Source organism: Schistocerca serialis, chromosome 8 (assembly GCF_023864345.2).
Source record: "Schistocerca serialis cubense isolate TAMUIC-IGC-003099 chromosome 8, iqSchSeri2.2, whole genome shotgun sequence".
Classification (NCBI taxonomy): domain Eukaryota; kingdom Metazoa; phylum Arthropoda; class Insecta; order Orthoptera; family Acrididae; genus Schistocerca; species Schistocerca serialis.
The window spans coordinates 568,104,111-568,122,379 of NC_064645.1; the positions used below are offsets into that span (position 1 = coordinate 568,104,111).

At 43.2% G+C, this 18,269-nt stretch overlaps 1 protein-coding gene across 1 annotated transcript in view; it reads right to left on the reverse strand.

The window, feature by feature from the left end:
- Positions 1-18,269, reverse strand: part of LOC126417124 (uncharacterized) — a 147,919-nt gene that overhangs the window by 95,191 nt on the left and 34,459 nt on the right. The window contains exon 2 of the mRNA XM_050085020.1: positions 7,157-7,209. Coding sequence (XP_049940977.1) covers positions 7,157-7,209 — 53 coding nt within the window. The remainder of the gene's footprint in view (positions 1-7,156; positions 7,210-18,269) is intronic.

Genomic DNA, 18,269 nt, shown 5'->3' on the forward strand with positions numbered 1-18,269 from the left:
TTCTGCCTCCACTCCGATGAAGCAAGAAGTCAGCATTGTGTGTACTGGATGGCTGTGCACAGATGACGTTGGACTTGTATTCATGTGTAACTGAAGGTCGTCAGCGTGCAGATGACATTTGCACAGTGAGCGAATAGTCGACACATCATTAATATTTAATGAGCTAATTAATGAGGCTAATATTGATCCCTGTGGGGCCCGTGATACTGCATCCTCCTTTTATCCTTTTATTATGACCTTTTTGTTCCAATCATTACACATTGCCGGTGGAATGTAACTTATGAATGGAATCACTGTACGGCACTTTAGGAAAAAAATTGACTTCTGAGTTTAGCAAGTAGAATATCAAAGCTGGCAGTGCCGAAAGCTTTGCTGAAATGCAAAAAGCAATAATAGTACCTCAGGTTCGTCCATAGCTTGTTTTACTTGGTCAGTCACTTTTATAAGAGCAGTCACCTTTCTGAGATTCTTCCGGAAACCAGGTTGCTGCTAACCTAAAATGTTATTCGATGATAACGAATTAGTACTCTGTTAGTGAACAATGTAATTCAACGCCTTATATAATGGGTGGTAGAATGCAAATGAGCCTGTAGTTGGAGGGTTCTTTGGCAGAAGTATTTTTGGGTAATGCTTTGATGAGATCCTGCTTTCAGGCTACTGGGAAGACAGTGGAGGTCAGAGTGATTAAAAATGACCGTTATTTTGGGCATTAGTGCTTCCATTATAATATTATGGTGTTCTGCAGGTGACGAAAGAATTCATGCAATTGACTTACAGGCCATATTCAAGTTTATTGGCTGCAAAAAAGTTATTCGTTTGTAACAACCCTTATTCTTTGAGGGAATCGATGGATTGCGCTCTCTTGCATTGGTGAAGTGAAGATGTCAGAGTAGTGAAATATTCATTTATATCGTCAATGAAGACTATAGGTTCATCTGAAGATTTCATTTGCCTGTTCGTCGTAGATCTCGCAGATTTTTCCACAAGACAGAGGGTCTGTTACAGCACTCAGTCGCACACTGGACTCGCATTCGGGAAGACGACAGTTCAATCCTGCGCCCGGCCATCCTGATTTAGGTTTTCCGTGATTTCCCTAAATCGCTGCGGGTAAATGCCGGGATGGTTCCTTTGAAAGGGCACGGCCGACTTCCTTCCTCTTCCCTTTCTAATCCGATGAGACCGATGACCTCGCTGTTTAGCCCCTTCCCCCAAACACAACCCAACCCAGCAGCACTCAGTCAACGAGTGTGTTGGTTGGTTGGTTGGTTTGGGATATTAAGGGCCAAACTACAGGGTCAACAGTCCATTTTCCTGATGCAAATAAAGCTGAAAGTAAAACAAGATCCAAATTTAATTTGGGAGGTAAAAGGGGGTAAAAGTAATGGGGAACCACATAGAAAGGAAAAACGAAAGAAAGGAACCAAACAGGGGGAAAATGTGCACCAAAAGGAAAGGTAGAGGACTGTATTAAAACCATAGATCAGACGGTCTGGGCTGGCTGACCACAAGAATAAAAAAGGATGAGCCAGCCACTCCGCAACACGCGAAAATGCCCAGCCCAAAGAGACAGGGCGAGATGAACACACAGAGGGAAAAGACGAACAACATGGCAAACTAAATGCACAGAAAGGATGACAGAGAGTGAAATCGGAGGGAGGATGGAGGCCCCATAGAGAAGGCCAGACGACCACCCTTAGATGGTACGATAAAAACCCCTGTCACGAATAAAACATAAAACTCAATCTGCTGTTGAGGCATTGCCGCCCCACACCGTAGGCAGGGTGCTGGGAAGGTTAAAAGTCAGCCGCAGAACGGCTAAAATTGGGCAGTCCAACAAGATGTTGGCGACAGTCATAAGGGAGCCACAGCAACACGGAGGTGGGTCCTTACGATGGAAGAGGTGAGCATGTGTTAGCCACGTGCGGTCGATGCAGAGCTGGCAAAGGACAACAGATTCCCTACGAGTGGCTTGCATGGATGACCGCCACACATTTGTTGTCTCCTTGATAATGTGGAGTTTATGTAGTGTACTGACGGTGCGCCAATCAGTATCCCAGATCATGAAAACACTGAGGTGGAAGACCGATCACAAATCGGTCTCTGGTAACCTGTTTGGCCACATGGTCAGTAAGTTCATTGACCGGTATCTCGACATGTCCTATGATCCAAATGAAGGTCACTGAACGTCCACTGTTCTCAAGGGCATAAAGAGACTCATAGATGGTCATTACCAAAGGATGTCGAGGGAAGCACTGGTCGAGAGCTAGTAGGCTGCTTAAGGGGTCACTACAGATGACGAAGGACTCACTGGCGCAGGAGAGGATATGCTCAAGGACGCTATAAATGGCTACCTACTCTGCAGTGAAAACACTGCAGCCATCTGGCAAGGAGTGCTGATCAGTATGTCCAACGTGAGTGTAAGCGAAGCCAACAAGGCTGTCGACCATTGATCAATCGGTGTAGACTCTTTCTGAGCCCTGGAACTCGCTGAGGAGAAAGAGAAATTTCCAATGGAAGACCTCAGGTGGAAAAGAGCCTTTTGGGCCTGGCGATAGGTCCAGGTGAAGCCGTGGCCGTTGTATGGTCCATGGAGGTGTACAGAAGTGGACCCACAGGTAAGGTGGTGGGGGGATTACGTCAAGTTCGTTAAGAAGCGACCGGACACGGACGGCGAGGTGACTCCCAGAGCTGAGCCGGCGTTGCGGAAGATGAATCGCTGTGTCGGGAAAAAGGCGACGGTTATTTGGATGGCGAGGCGAACTGTGAATGTGGGCAGTATAATTTGCAAGCAATTTTTGTCGCCTGAACCGCAATGGAGGAACGCCAGCTTCCACAAGGAGGATGGTCACAGGTCTCGTTCGGAAGTCTCCTGTCGCAAGCCGAACTCCACAAATGTAGATAGGGTCCAGCAGATGCAGTGCAGAGGGCGATGCTGAATCATATACCAAGCTTCCATAGTCAATACGGGATTGTACGAGGGCTTTGTACAGCTGCAGCAGTGTAAGACGATCAGCACTCCAGTCAGTGTGGCTCAGACATCGAATAATATTCGTATTAAAGTGCCGCCAGCATCTCCCCTAAGCTGAAAAGGTGGGGAAGCCAAGTTAAGTTGGTGTCAAATACCAGTCCCAAAAAGCGGTTCTCCACTACGTCTAGTAGTTGGTTACTTCGGTAAAGTTCTGGATGAGGATGGATAGTACGACGACGACAGAAGTGCATGATGGAAGCAATGAGGGCCCACGCAGTACCTTCTGTATAGCTCCCTGCAGCCGGCGTTCAGCCACAACAATAGAAGAGGAGCAAAAGGAAATTCAAAAAACGTCAGCATAAAGGATGGGAGAGACTAACGATCCCACTGCTAATGCAAGATCATTGACAGCAATTAAAAAGACGGACACTCAGGACAGAGCCCTGCATGACCTCTTTCTCTTGTATATGGGGTGCACTGTGGGATGCAACAATGCGAACTCTGGGAAGTGCGAAGCGACAAAAAGTTATGTATAAAAATCTGGAGCGGGCCCCAGAGACTCCATTCATGCAGAGTAGCCAGGATGTGGTGTCGGCAAGTGGTACCATAGGCCTTCGTCAGATACCTGCATTTTGCATTTCTTGTACTCTGACTAGGTTGCCAGGCCGCAGTCATTCGGTTCAAGAAAAATCTGGTTACTACAATATTCATTTCTCCTTAAGCTATCGGTCGCTCTTTCTGTTTACATCTCCAAGCCCACGTCCCATGAGAGGGTCCATACAATCTGTTACTAACGGGTGTGCATGGTGGACAAATCCTTGTGTGGTACGGAAGTTCTCATGCAGTTGATAGTACTCTACGATGTGATCGTTCTTTCTCCTCATCTTCTCAGTGCTTGCCGACATGTATCAGGACTGCGGCGTGTTATGTGATATACACTATCTGATTAAAAGTGTCAGGATACCTGTTAGTATATATTAGTGTGGGGTGGGTCCAGTCCCTCGCTGGGGGCACTTTCAATGAGGTATCTGAATGTCTTTGGAGGACCGGTAGTCCATTCTTCGGCGAGCCGAAACTACGCAAGGTACTGGTGTTGGTCTGGAGCGAAGTCGACGTTCTAACTCATTCCAAAGGTGTTCCATTGCTTTCAGGTCGACATTCTTGGCAGGCCAGTCCTTTGCAGAAGTTTGTGGACAGTAATCCACAAATCTTTGCATTAGAAATGGTGATTTATTACAGGGTGTGTTGTCACAGACAATAATCGTCGCTGAAGCGTTTCCCTACTGTATGTAGTACAAAATGCTGTACAACATGTCCACATCCTTCCGCATTTAGCGTTTCCTTAGTCAAAATAAGGATATTAAACACTAAGCACGAAAAACACCTCCATACCATTACACAACCTCCACCATACTTCCACTGCTGACACTCCATGTAAAGTCAGGTAACATTTTGCAGTCGTTCACCAAACTATTCAGTCGCTACAGAATTACTGACTCCAAGTCACTCGTTTCCTGTCTACCAATGTCCAGTGAGTTGCTGGTTACATCACGTCTAGTCTCTTATTAGTGACTACAGAATTGTGTGGGTTATGGGGAGCTGTTCGACCATTATATCCCATTCCTTTTAACACCCTACACGCAGTCACTGTACTAGTGGGGCTGCTGGCGGCACTTTGGAACCATCAAGCGACTCCTTCCGCTGATTTCATGTGACATTTTACAACCATCCTCTGCAAGGCTCGACAGTCACTGCATTTCATTATATGTACTTTGCCTGATTCTGGCTAGGCTGTGGTTGTTTCTCCGTGCTTCTATATCGCAAGCATATCACTAACAGTCAACTTGGACAGTTTTGGATAGGTTGAAATATCCCCGAAGGATTTGTTACTCAGGCGACATCCAATGACTCGTCCACGCTCGATTCACAGAGCTTTCCTGACAGACCCCTTCTGCTGTTGCTGTTTCTCTACTGACAACACAATGCTCCCTTCTCCTTTTATATTGGTGGGTCAGGTCTCTAGTGGAATCTGGTAGTCCACACCGCATTACATTGGGGTGTCCAGGTACTTCTAATCTGATAGTGTATTTGCAGCGGATAACATGCTCAGATATGCAGATTCTTCAGTGTCTCGTTAAATGGTTCAATTTTTTCTTCCTTTTGTGGACAATAGGTCATGGAGGAACATAAAATAACCACGGTTCTTGACTACTAGTGCATGACAGCAAGCGGTACTAAGAGTACTATTCCTTATTTACGAATCATCCTCCACATATGGTCTAAATTCCGAGAACCGTTCGCACCTGCTTCTAAACATAATTTCCATTTTTATGCGTAAATTTCAAATTCTAAAGGTGGCAGGGCTAAAATACAGGGAGCGAAAGGCTATTTACACTATTTACAATTTCTACAGAAACCAGATGGCCGTTATAAGAGTCGAGGGGCACGAAAGGGAAGCAGTGGTTGGGAAGGGAATGAGACAGGGTTGTAGCCTCTCTCCGATGTTATTCAATCTCTCTATTGAGCAAGCAGTAAAGGAAACAAAATAAAAATTCGGATTAGGTATTAAAATCCATGGAGAAGAAATAAAAACTTTGAGGTTCGCCGATGACATTGTAATTCTGTCAGAGACACCAAAGGACTTGGAAGAGCAGTTGAACGGAATGGACAGTGTCTTGAAAGGAGGATATAAAGATGAACATCAACAAAAGCAAAACGAGGATAATGGAATGTAGTCGAATTAAGTCGGGTGATGCTGAGGGAATTACATTAGGAAATGAGACACTTAAAGTAGTAAAGGAGTTTTGCTATTTGGGGAGCAAAACAACTGATGATGGTCGAAGTAGAGAGGATATAAAATTTAGACTGGCAATGGCAAGGAAAGCGTTTCTGAAGAAGAGAAATTTGTTAACATCGAGTATAGATTTAAGTGTCAGGAAGTCGTTTCTGAAAGTATTTGTATGGAGTATAGCCATGTATGGAAGTGAAACATGGACGATAAATAGTTTTGACAAGAAGAGAATAGAAGCTTTTGAAATGTGGTGCTACAGAAGAATGCTGAAGATTAGATGGGTATATCACATAAATAATGAGGAGGCATTGAATAGGATTGGGGAGGAGAGTGTGGCACAACTTGACAAGAAGAAGGGACCGGTTGGTAGGACATGTTCTGAGGCATCAGGGGATCACCCATTTAGTATTGGAGGGCAGCGTGGAGGGTAAAAATCGTAGAGGGAGACCAAGAGATGAATACACTAAGCAGATTCAGAGGGATGTAGGTTGCAGTAAGTTCTAGGAGATGAAGAAGCTTGCACAGGATAGAGTAGCATGGAGAGCTGCATCAAACCAGTCTCAGGACTGAAGACCACAATTACAACAAAAATGCGTAATAGGTGACAGGGTATATACAGACCACCCTTGAAATGTTTCGTATGAGATCCTGTGTCAATAGAAATGGCGAATTAGATACTCGGTGTGAACAAAATGTTACTTAACTTGCGATTTTATGTTCTCAAAAAACAGGATACTCTAAAGTTTGTCTGGTGTTATTCAGCTATAGGATATTTATCGATAGTGAAGCAAAAGAAGCTACGCTTACATATGCCGAGGAAAGCTTTTCAGGAGATATGTGAATTATTGCTGCATCTACTCTACCTTATGACTACTTCTAATGATGACGAGAATTAATTTGTTCTGTTTACTATAAGGACCAATGAAGTACATGAAAAACTTGGAGGTCAGCGTCGCATTCTGGCAAAGACAGTGCCAGTCTTTGATCACTACTCTCTGCAATCCGTGCATTACTGACACCGTGACGTGGTCTGGCGATATCCCAGTAAAATATCAAGCTTCAGACAGGGCGCTAGTACTATGTCTTGGACGTGTCTGTTATGTTTTGTGTTTTTTATGCGATACAGCAAGTTATTCGCCACAGAATCGATCCACCTCCACATGGTAGAACTTGGAAACATTGTGATCACTCACACATGATGGATGTGTGACTGATTTAAACTACTAAGAGAGGGGTTCTTGGTAATAGATTTCGGTCTTTTTATTGCATCGTACCAGCTGTTACTCTCAATATTACTGTGAAATTATAATCCACCATAGCTCTCCAGACGGCTGCGTATAGTATGCACAAGTAGTAAATGAATGACTTCAGTTCCCCTGTAATGTCCAGGCACTTACAGGATCTAACAGCGAACCGTGGGCTGCTGGCGCCAACTCCGCTGCCTGAGGGACTGCAACAGAAGACACGCGATTTCAGTTAAAATCTAGATGGATAGGTTTGTCAGTTACTTTTTTGTCATAAAAAAGTGCAAAACTCTTCAAAATTTCAACTCTTTTGCTTTACGAAACATAACATAAAAAGTGCCCAGATAGACTTTTCTAAACTTTTACCCTTAACACAAAAAATGTTAGGAAGGCCTCATTTGCCCCAAGAAAAAAAGCCCTCGTTGTTGGAGACATTGTGAGATTAATTTACAAATGTTCTGTTTTATAAATTTTACCAACACTTAAACAAGGCCAACGACCTTGCCGCAGTGGTAACACCGGTTCCCGTCAGATCACCTATATTAAACGCTATCGGGGTGGTCTAGAACCTGGATGGGTGACCATCCGGTCTGCCGAGTGCTGTTGGCAAGCAGGGCACACTAAGCGCTTGTGAGGCAAACTGAGGAGCCACTTGACTGAGAAGTAGCGGCTCTGGTCTCGTAAACTGACATACGGTCGGGAGAGCGGTTTGCTGAAAACATAGTCCTCCATATTTGCAACCAGTGACGCCTGTGGGCTGAGGATAACATACCAGCCGGTCGGTACCGTTGGCCCTTCATAGCCTGTTCGGGTCGAATTTAGTTTTAACACATAAATAACTTTTAATAAGAATGAATATGATTCTAATATGTATTTATATAAAAAATAACGTACTTAATATTTCTATGAACATGAATTATACAAGGAATTTACCTTTTGCCGAACCGTGACCGTCAAAATATTGAACCTGAAAAATTACATTTTTTTACTACTTTTGGCGATTAAAAAATAAATGATATACACGAAGACTTAGCTAAGCTGGTCACCTCAAATGTTTCCGAGATCGTTTAAGATGTAATTCTGCTTTCACCAGATGAATTGGAGGAATGCTACAACAAGCGACGTATATTCTGTTTTCATAGGTATATTCGTTACTCATATGTTAGTATCACCTTCCCTGTTCCAAACGAAAATTTAGTAATTTCTGCTGTAAGTAACGTAAATCTAGAAGAGACGAATTAGAAAACGTTTATCTCTTCAAAATCCTATTACTATTAGGTCTTCAAATTTGCTTCAGCCCTATTGCAGTAGATGGCAGTAGCGGAATGTGGTGGTGTAGCTGGTAGGTCATAAGCCCCTTACAATCAGTTTAGGCATTTGTAAACATAACGCTAGCAAATTCTGAGTCCATTTGTGATTGCAACATAAGGTTACTCTCGACTGAATATGTCAACTTAGGAGAACAGTTCTCGTCATTTGCAGCAAGTTTTAGTTTTCTGCTTTAATGGCTGAGTCTCATAAAATGCTGGGTAAGACCTATGGCGGGGAACCTGTTAGTGAAAGAAAGTCCAGGGGATGGTTTCAACGATTCAGGAACGGTGATTTTGACGTCGAAGGCTGGTTGGTGGTGGAAGAGAGAAAGTTTTCGAAGAAACTGAAAACGACGGCAACAATGACAATAAACCGTCACTGAAAGCCGTTGATGCATTTGAGCCGATCGCTAGCCACTATACAGCATGCATATGAAAAGGTGATTGTACACCATGACACTGGTAGACCCCACGTCGCCGTGTTCTCCAGACATTGCTCCCTGTACCACCTCCTTCGATCAATGGCACGCAAATTGACTACCACTTCCCGGTCGTATGTGAGCGTGGAGTGTTGGTTAGTTTGAAACGAAAATATCTTCCAGAAACCCAAAAACTAGGTATGCTTTTTCGTTACGGAATGTGCAGAAAAAACGCGAAGAAAACAGTTTATTTGTACGCATCATGAAAGATGGTGTCCTCTAAGAATGACAGTTTAGCGACTGTGCACACAAATGTTATTGGAAGGACACTGGAATGCTACGCAAAGGAAAAGAAAGCCTGCAACTAACGGAGGTGACGAAAAGATTTTCTGGCAGCTGTTGTCCATGAGTCACATATTAGCTCCAGAGAAAGTGCGAGTGCCTCTGAAACAAGTCAGCCCATGGTTATTCGCATTTTGGCGCCGACATCTTCTTCCATCCGTATTATGTGTACGTAGATTAACCAGACTGCAGAAGAGGCATGGATTTCTGCCGCACGATTCGGCGACGTCAGAACGACAGATTTTTTCTTCAAGGAATGCTCTTCACCGATGAAGGTACCTTTACAAGTCGTGGAAGGCCGACTGTAAGGGTTATGCACTATTGGGCCGCTGAAATTCTGCAGTGGTTGAGTCCGGTAGAACAGTAAAGGGAGTCGAGTATAAAAGTTCGGTGCAGGTTTATTAGAGACTACGTGAATGGTCCTTACTTCATTGAAGAGACCTTAACGGGTAGAAGATAAAACACACACCCACACACACATATGTACGCACGCACAAGCACAATTTGTTATTGAAGTGCTAGGGGTCCTCCTAGAGGGAATAGCACATGAAATACCTAAACACCTAGATGTATGTGATTCCAGCAAGACGGGAGCTCAACTCTCTGCTCGCTGGTGGTTAAGAAAGCGCTCTTCCAGGTCTTTTCCGGTCGTTGGATAGGATGTGAAGGCGATTTCAGTTGGCGAGTCGGGTCGCCTGATTTGGAAAGGAAATGACACATGTAGCCAAGCGTGATTTTTTAGTGTGTGATTTGCCTCCATTTTAAATTAAATTTTTCAATGCTGTTCCACTTTTGTAAGTAAACTCTCGTAACTGCGTCAATTTTCAACAGCGCCCCATCAGCCTAAGGCGATAGTTCAGTACAACGAAACGAACAACCACATACGAGAGAAATCGGTTTCATCTTCAAACAGACTAATTCTGAGTTTTACATATTGTAACATGACAAGCTACATTCCCTTTCAGTGACGTCCTGTTGGCAGGACATTTGAAAAAATATGCAAGATGGCATATGGTGGGAAATTTAAAAATCCAAGATCGTGGTAGGCGGGAAATTTGCCAGTTGCAAGATGACGTTGTCGGTAAATTAAAAAAGCAGGATGACAGTGGGTGCAAAATATAAAAATTACAAGATGAAACAGGTGGTAAATTTAAAAATAGAAGATGGTAGTAAGAGAAAAGTTAAAAAACGCAATATGGCCACAGATGAAAAGATTTTAAAAAATGCGATATGGTGTTAGTGGGGAAATTAAAGAAAACAATATGTCGATAGTGAATGAAACTAGGGAATGCAACAAGGCACTGTTGAAATATTTTTAAAATGAAAAAGTCAGTCACAGTGCTTAAAAGTGAAAGATGGCGGGAAATATTTCCTTTAAAATAAAACATTCAATAACACTGCATTAAATGCACTGATCAGCCAGAACATTAGGACCACCTGCTCAATAGTCGGTATGTCCACCACTGGCACCGATTACAGTGGCGCTGCGTCGTATCATGAAAGCAGTAAGGCCATGGTAGGTCACTGGAGGGAGTTGGCACCTCATATGCACACACGACTTCCTAATTCCCGTAAATTCCGAGAATGGGAGTGGTAAGTTCTGATGCCACGGTCAATCGCATCCCAAATGTGTTCGATCGCGTTCAGATCTGGTGAGCTGGGGTGACAGGACATCAATTGAAACTCACCACTGTGTTCCTTGAATCACTGCATCACACTCCTGGCCTTGTGACATGGCGCGTTATCTTGTTGAAAAGTGCCATTGTCGTCAGGAAAAGTAATAGTCATTAAGGGGTGTACGTGGTCTGCACCAGTGTGAGATACTTCTTGGCCGTTATGGTGCCTTGCAGGAGCTCCTCTGGACCCAGGATGCCCAGGCGAATGTGTCCTACAGCATAACGGAACTGGCGCCAGCTTGTCTCCCTCCCGCAGTACAGGTGTCCATGAGCTGTTCCCCTGGAAGACGACAGATTCGCGCCATCCCATCGGCATGATGGAGAAGGAATCGGGATTCATCAGACCATGCAACGCTCTGCCACTGCGCCAATATCCAGTACCAATGGTCATGTGCCTATTTGAGTCGTACTTGCCGATGTTGTGGTGTTAATATTGGCACATGCACGGTTCGTCAGTTGTGGAGGCCAGGAGTGCTGTGTGTACAGAGACACTTGTGCTCTGCCCAGCATTGAAGCCTGATGTTAGTTCCAACACAGTTCGCCGCCTGTCCTGTTTTACTTATCTGCCCAGCCTTCGGCGTCTGACATCTGTAATAAGGGGTGACCGAACGGCTCCAAGACGTCTCGACGTGGTTTCAACTTAGTTTCGCCACGCGTTGAACACACCATAGCATTCCTCTAACACCCAACAAGTCGTGCAGCTTCCGAAATCGTCGTACCGAGCCTCCGGACCATCACAATCTGCCATCAGTCAAATTCATATAGGCCGCATGCCTTCCCCATTCTACACACGGACAGCACGCTTACTGATACTACATGCACCATCCATGTGTCTGACCAGCAGTCATTCCTCGCCAGGTGACGCTGCTACCACTTAGATGGGTTTATATCGATAGTAGGTTGGTAGTCATAATGTTCTGGCTGATTACCAAAGCCTTCCATATTCAATATATGTATCCACAGAATTTCCACAAACTTTATTGGGCTCCCAGCTCAAACGTAATCGGTTAGAAATATTCTCTCTAACAATATTTCCAATGACAAAGCATCTAAGCACCCAATAACTCTGCCTCATCAACAAATTCCATTCCTACCTCCCTCTTTCTCTCTCTCCCTCTCTCTCTCTTTCTCTCTCTCACACACACACACACACACTCTCTCTCTCTCTCTGTCTCCTTTTATATTGCTTACCAGAACGAGGCGTCAACATTGGTACATTACAGAGGGAATAGAAGGAAAGACCAAAAAAGCTCTAGATATATTTTTTATTATCATTTTATTTCACATTTTCAAACAATGTTTGGTTTTATGGCTCAGTGGTTAAGTGCCGGGGTATAAATCCAAAGGTTTCAGATTTGATCCCCAGTCAACACTAGGAATTTTTATCTCTCACTTATCCATTCATTCACTTCTGGAAATGTTCGTTGATGTGTCCCCCGTAATGATCCGTGATAAAAAAGCCTCTCCGTCGGTCTCAAAACGCTCCAACAATTCAGATTAAATGACCTTTCTTTCAATCTTGTGGTCCGTTGTGAGCATTCGTAGAACCCATCGTGAGCACCTCTTTGAATATCCGCGAGTCTCGATCACTGAGACGCACTTCCAATGCTGAGCGACAGCTGTAGCGCCAATTGTCGAGTTCTGATGCGCCGGTCGGCACGAATAATGTCATCTGCATACGTCAGCATGTGTGGAGCAGTGGCTGTGACAGGACGTTCCGAGCGTGGCTGATCATACAGCTCCTTCTCTGCACTTCGTGAGGCTGCAACTTTCTTTACACATAGCCCAACTGTACTCCTATCAACTGCAGCATCGCCATACACTGCGCGCAAACGTTTATGGATGTTCACCACGGTTTCTTTTTTGCACACAAGAATTCAATAACAGCACGCTGCTTGTAACGTGAGTCGCATGTAGATGCCATTTTGACGCTGCACTACGGCTCTTCCATCTGCCAGAACGATTCGAAACTTCACCGGCGGGCAGAGCAAGCATCAAATGTGAAGCACCAACAAGGACGTTTGTCTATGTGTATTCATGGCTTAGACAAATGGCTCTTTAGAAAATGTGGGGCATTACTTATTGAACGACCCTCATACATGTTTAGACATTATTGGCTGCTTCATTAACTGGAACTTACTGTTACGTGCCCCTTACAGTCACAAAATTTTAGCAGTGTATAACATATGATTTTAGTTTTATTTATTTCTTGAAACTCTGGCTTTCATAATCTGCACACAATATATTGAAAATTTCTGAACCAGTTTCTTCACTGAAATTCTAATATGTGGATGAATGCGAAGACAGTGCGAAATTGTTAGTTCTTGTGTTGAGATTATATCAAACACCAGTCATCAAAAATTAACTTATATTAACAAATAAAATTAACTTCTATTACCAAATAACTTTCGCTGGCCGTTATGGCCTCAGCTGTAGGTAAGGTCCAGTAGTTCGAAAGAAAACCACCTGTTTCATGCTACACAGTAAGTTACTTGTTTATCTTGTGCAAGCAGATGCGTTTCGCTTTACTTACGAGGCATGTTCTGTAGGTGTCCTGAAATATTACACGAATTTTTGGTTTGCATACACAAGTTATAGATTTAAAACAATTCATTCAGTTTTCTATAATAAAATGGAAACGTAATTACAGATCAGCGTGTAATTCATAATTCTGAACCAAACAGCTTACGATCTGGTAGCAAACTCGTTGAAAGGTTGCAATTTTCCTTTCGGTCACTGTTTTAAACATATAACACTTTAACTACCCCTTTCTGTGTGTAGTGTCATTCATTAGTTTTCGGTGTGTGTGTGTGTGGGTGGGTGGGTGGGTACTTCAATATTTTTTTTGGATTTTCTGTGTCTCAAGCAGTTCAATCATTGTCAAATGCTACCTTCCTTTAAGATATGTTTTTCTTCAGAAGGCTACTTAAAAAGTCAAGGAACACCAAGGGATCAAATACGGAGCTCTAAGAATAACTCTGTTAAATTTTTCTTAATTGTACTTTCAGTTTTTTTCGCCAGGTTGAGTCTGACACTGAGACTTTACGCTTTGGTTTTAATGAACAGGACTTCAGCCTTTGAGGAGAGAGGGTGCCATTAAATTTTCCGTCACTCTAATTACTGTAACAACATGTTGTTATGCACACAGGGTTTGCAAGAAGAGAGAAAAAGCCAAGGGGATAACGTTTCTTGTTTTGATGTGCTGAAACACCATTAGCAAAACAAAATAAGACTTCATTTGCGCAGTACCATCCACATATTTGAAGTGGACGTTCGTTAAACTCCACAGTTTACTGACGTGAATAAGGTGCATAGTCATCTAAAATATATCAAGATTCTTACATTTTTATAGTATCTAACTTGTCTGTAGAAGAGGTTCCGGCGCAAAATGTTTGCAGTAACCCAAAGGAAGTTCACTTCATATGTGCTGTCGAGTAATCATAAAAAGATTTTAACAGTATGTTTGTAAAAATGAGGATGTAATGTTAATCGAACAAAATCGTTTAATTAAATTAATGATGGTGTGAAAAAGACGGCGATAGGAAACAACAATGAAGAAGAGAAGAAAGAAAGCCAAAGAAGAAAGACAAACTTGTTGACGGATGAATCAGACGTCTGCTCCGAATATGAATGTAAGAATGTACCGCTTAAGAGAAAGAGAAGAATATGGCATCTACTTCATTATGTCTCAGATGTTTCTTCAGATTAAAAATTACAAAACATCAATATCCCTAAAATGAGGTTTTAATGCCTAGAGCATTTTATTAAGTTCGCACTTATGAAAAAAAATGAAGGCCAGTGTGCGAAGTGTGGTGTTCAATAGGTAATGCAACACATTTTTTTCTGAAAGTGGCTTGGTTTTATTCAGTATTCCAGTAAACCATATTAAAAAGGGCGTTCAAAAAACATTTAGCTGTACTATTTAAAGTTCAGTCTTGATCACGTTATGTCTGTTTTAATGAGTAACCGGTTTCGGTTTTTTCTATAAAACCATCATCAGACCTGCGAATAAATTTTAAGAAATACTAGATACCAATCTTTAAATGAATGAAAAAGTCTAATGATGTCAAAATTTTTAACAAAATAAAATAAAATTAGTTATACCCATTGGCTCCCTTGGGTTGATAGGTGGAGCTCTCCTTGCTGCTGTGCAGTCAACTGATGGTTATGAGTGCTGAGCACGAGCTTAAATATACAGAGGCTCCGCCTACTTCCTGTCACACTACTTCATAACTGCCAATCAGCGTTCATAATATGACGCCATCGTCAAAGTACCCCAAGGGAGCCAATGGGTATAACTAATTTTATTTTACTTTGTTAAAAATTTTGACATCATTAGACTTTTTCATTCATTTAAAGATTGGTATCTAGTATTTCTTAAAATTTATTCACAGGTCTGATGATGGTTTTATAGAAAAAACCGAAACCGGTTACTCATTAAAACAGACATAACGTGATCAAGACTGAACTTTAATCTAAATATAACAATTAATTGATCACTGAATTCCAAAAATGTTTACCAAAATTTAGCTGTACCTTGAGCCTACTCAGTGTAGTCTCTATCAGCTGTGACGCATCTGGCCCAACGTTCTTTCCATGATGTATATGCACTTTGGTAAAATTCTGGGGCTTGACTTTTAGGCCATCACATGACACAGGGAATAAGGTCTTTCTCACTTTCAAATGTTTCACCGCACAGAAGGACCTTCAGAAGGCGAAAGAGTTAAAAATCAGACGGCGCCAAGTCCGGACGGTACGGAGGATTAGGACCAATTTTCCAACCCATTTTCCTGATTTTCTCCTGCATCATAAGAGCTGTATGGGGTTTAGCATTGTCATGGTGTAGTCTGATGAGTTGAACCTGAAGCTCTACTCTGTGGATCTTGATGGCACGTCGCAGCTTGTCCAATGACAAACAGTAACGGTCCCAGTTAATTGTGGAGCCATGTTCCAAAACGTCAATGAAAGGAGGCTATTACCTTTCGGCCTTCTGTTCGTGAAAGTATTGGTTTCTTCTTCCGAAGGGAAATCAGACGGATTGGGTTTTGATCTCAGGTTCGGACAAAAACAACCATGTTTCGTTCTGGGTAATTACGCTGTCAAAACACTGTTTCCACTCTTCAGTAAAGGTCTTCATGAGACCCTCGTACACAATCTTCCTCATTGTTTTCGTTTCTCTTCTCAATAATCTAGGCGCCCAACGTGAACAGGTTTTTCTGAACCCTAGTGACTGTACATGTGATACCACACTACCCAATGACAAACGAGTCATTTCAGCAAGCTGTCGTGTCGCACACATCTCTCATTTTGGATGATTTGATCAATGGTCTCATTCACATCACTCATGCCGTCGATGGTCTACCGCATCGTGGCTTGTCCAGTAGAGAGGAATCACCTTCCTTAAACCTCTGCAACCACCGTTGGATACTACTGCGATCAACTGCGTCCACCCCATAAACAGGGAACCACTTCCTGTGAATCGATGTGGCTGAGTCATCGCCGGTCTTGAAGAGGAACTCCAGCACCGCCGTTGTCGCAACCTGACATCTACTTCACGGTCCATTATGGCTCACCTGTAAATAAAAGAAAATGCTTTTATATACCAGCTTAAATGTTCCAAGTATGTCCACAAAAAATTTCATTCTCCTCCTGAAAAAAAAGAGACGACTGTACAAAACTTTTTGAACGCCTTTTGTATTTCCGAATATTTTGGCAACAAGACCCTATTTTTCAACATAATTTCCGTGCGACGTCATTACCGCCGTACTGGGTGAGACTGTGTACTCGAATGATATCACTCTACTGGTCGACGTCGGTGTCAACGTCTTGCTGCATCCATAACGTCCTCACTATCCAAGTAGTGCTTCCCAGGGAGTGCGTTACATATGGAAGTCGGAAGGTGCGAGATTCGGGCTGTAGGATGAATGGAGAACCCAGCGGGCACACACCTTTGAGTACCCCGACTGGTGTACAAGTGTGTCAGCATTACCAACACGGACGTCTAGTTGTACAACAAGGTGTTTGAGTGCGATCCTCGATCGCCTCGAATTGAGAGTGTCCGCACATTCCAATATTGCAGCAGTCATTGCTGCGAGCGACTGGCCGGCATGGGGGAGGACGGACAGTTTTGTGCGACCTTGTTGTGATAATGCCAGACGTCTCACACAACGACTCTCCGTGCTTTTGTTCGCTGCCAGGTCTCCGTACACAATTTACAAGCGCCTATGAATATCTGCGATGATCTGGATTTCCAGCAAAAGAAACTCGATGAGACCCCTTTGCTTTGAACGCCTCTCCTTTACAGACACCATTTTGAAGACTACGTAAAGCGCCGCCCCCTGTCGGAACTTCATGAAACTATACTAGCTGAAGCGGGAATATTTCTGTATGTTCCAGAAATTTCTTGAACCAAAATTGGCTGAGAAAATAAAGTGATGCATTCATTACTGAACGTCCCTCGTAGTAAGGTTACAAAACAAAATAATAGTCATCCTATTAGAAGAACTATGTCATGGCAATGAGACTGTATGCATGCGCCAGTCGAAAGTGTGGAATTAGTGTAGTAAGATGGTCGAGGTGGAGGGATGACAGGATGCATATTGAACGTACCCATGGCCACACCACGAATTAGCACATCAATGTCGATTCTTCTAGGTGCCTACGAGGAATGGTGTACGTTTCAGAATCCATTAATATGATGTAAGGGCAGTGGTCGTAATAAGATTCTAATCAAGAGGGTTCAGAAACTGTTTTCGTACCACGATTTTGACCCGATTATTCAGTTTACCGTGAACAGTAGTCAGGATGCTAACTGCAACATTCTCAGTGACTAAACTATGTCCAACCGCTTCTTCTTTTTCGTTATGAGTATGCTGCAGAAACTATCGTCTTACCAGATGATAATAGCCGTGTTGACATGGCTGCACGCATACGTTCCTAGCCTGACGAAAACTATGGTGCCTTGTGTAACCTCCACTTTCCACTAAATCAGTCGATCTTAATCTCGTAGAAATTGTCCTAAACTTCGCGTGCCGTCACATTTTCTGACCACCTGTCTCTGGCCGCTGTGGCCGAGTGGTTCTAGGCGCTTCAGACATGAACCACGCGGCTGCTACGGTCGCAGTTTCAAATCCTGCCTCGGGCATGGATGTGTGTGATGTCCTTAGGTTAGTTAGGTTTAAGTAGTTCTAAGTCTAGGGGACTGATAACCTCAGATGTTAAGTCCCATAGTGCTTAGAGCCATTTGAACCATTTTGACCACCTGTCACAAGACAGAATAACTATATATTCCAGCGCGGTCCGATGCGAGACGCGCAGGAAGAGAGGCAATGAATTTCTGGAAGGTACCGACAGTGATGTGGAGAAATACCGACTCCAGTGCCGTGGCCAGCTGCGCTACGTTCCTAAAATGAGGATCCAAAAAATGGTTCAAATGGCTCCAAGTACCATGGGACTTAACATCTGAGGTCATCAGTCCCCTAGATTTGGAACTACTTAAACCTAACTAACCTAAGGACAT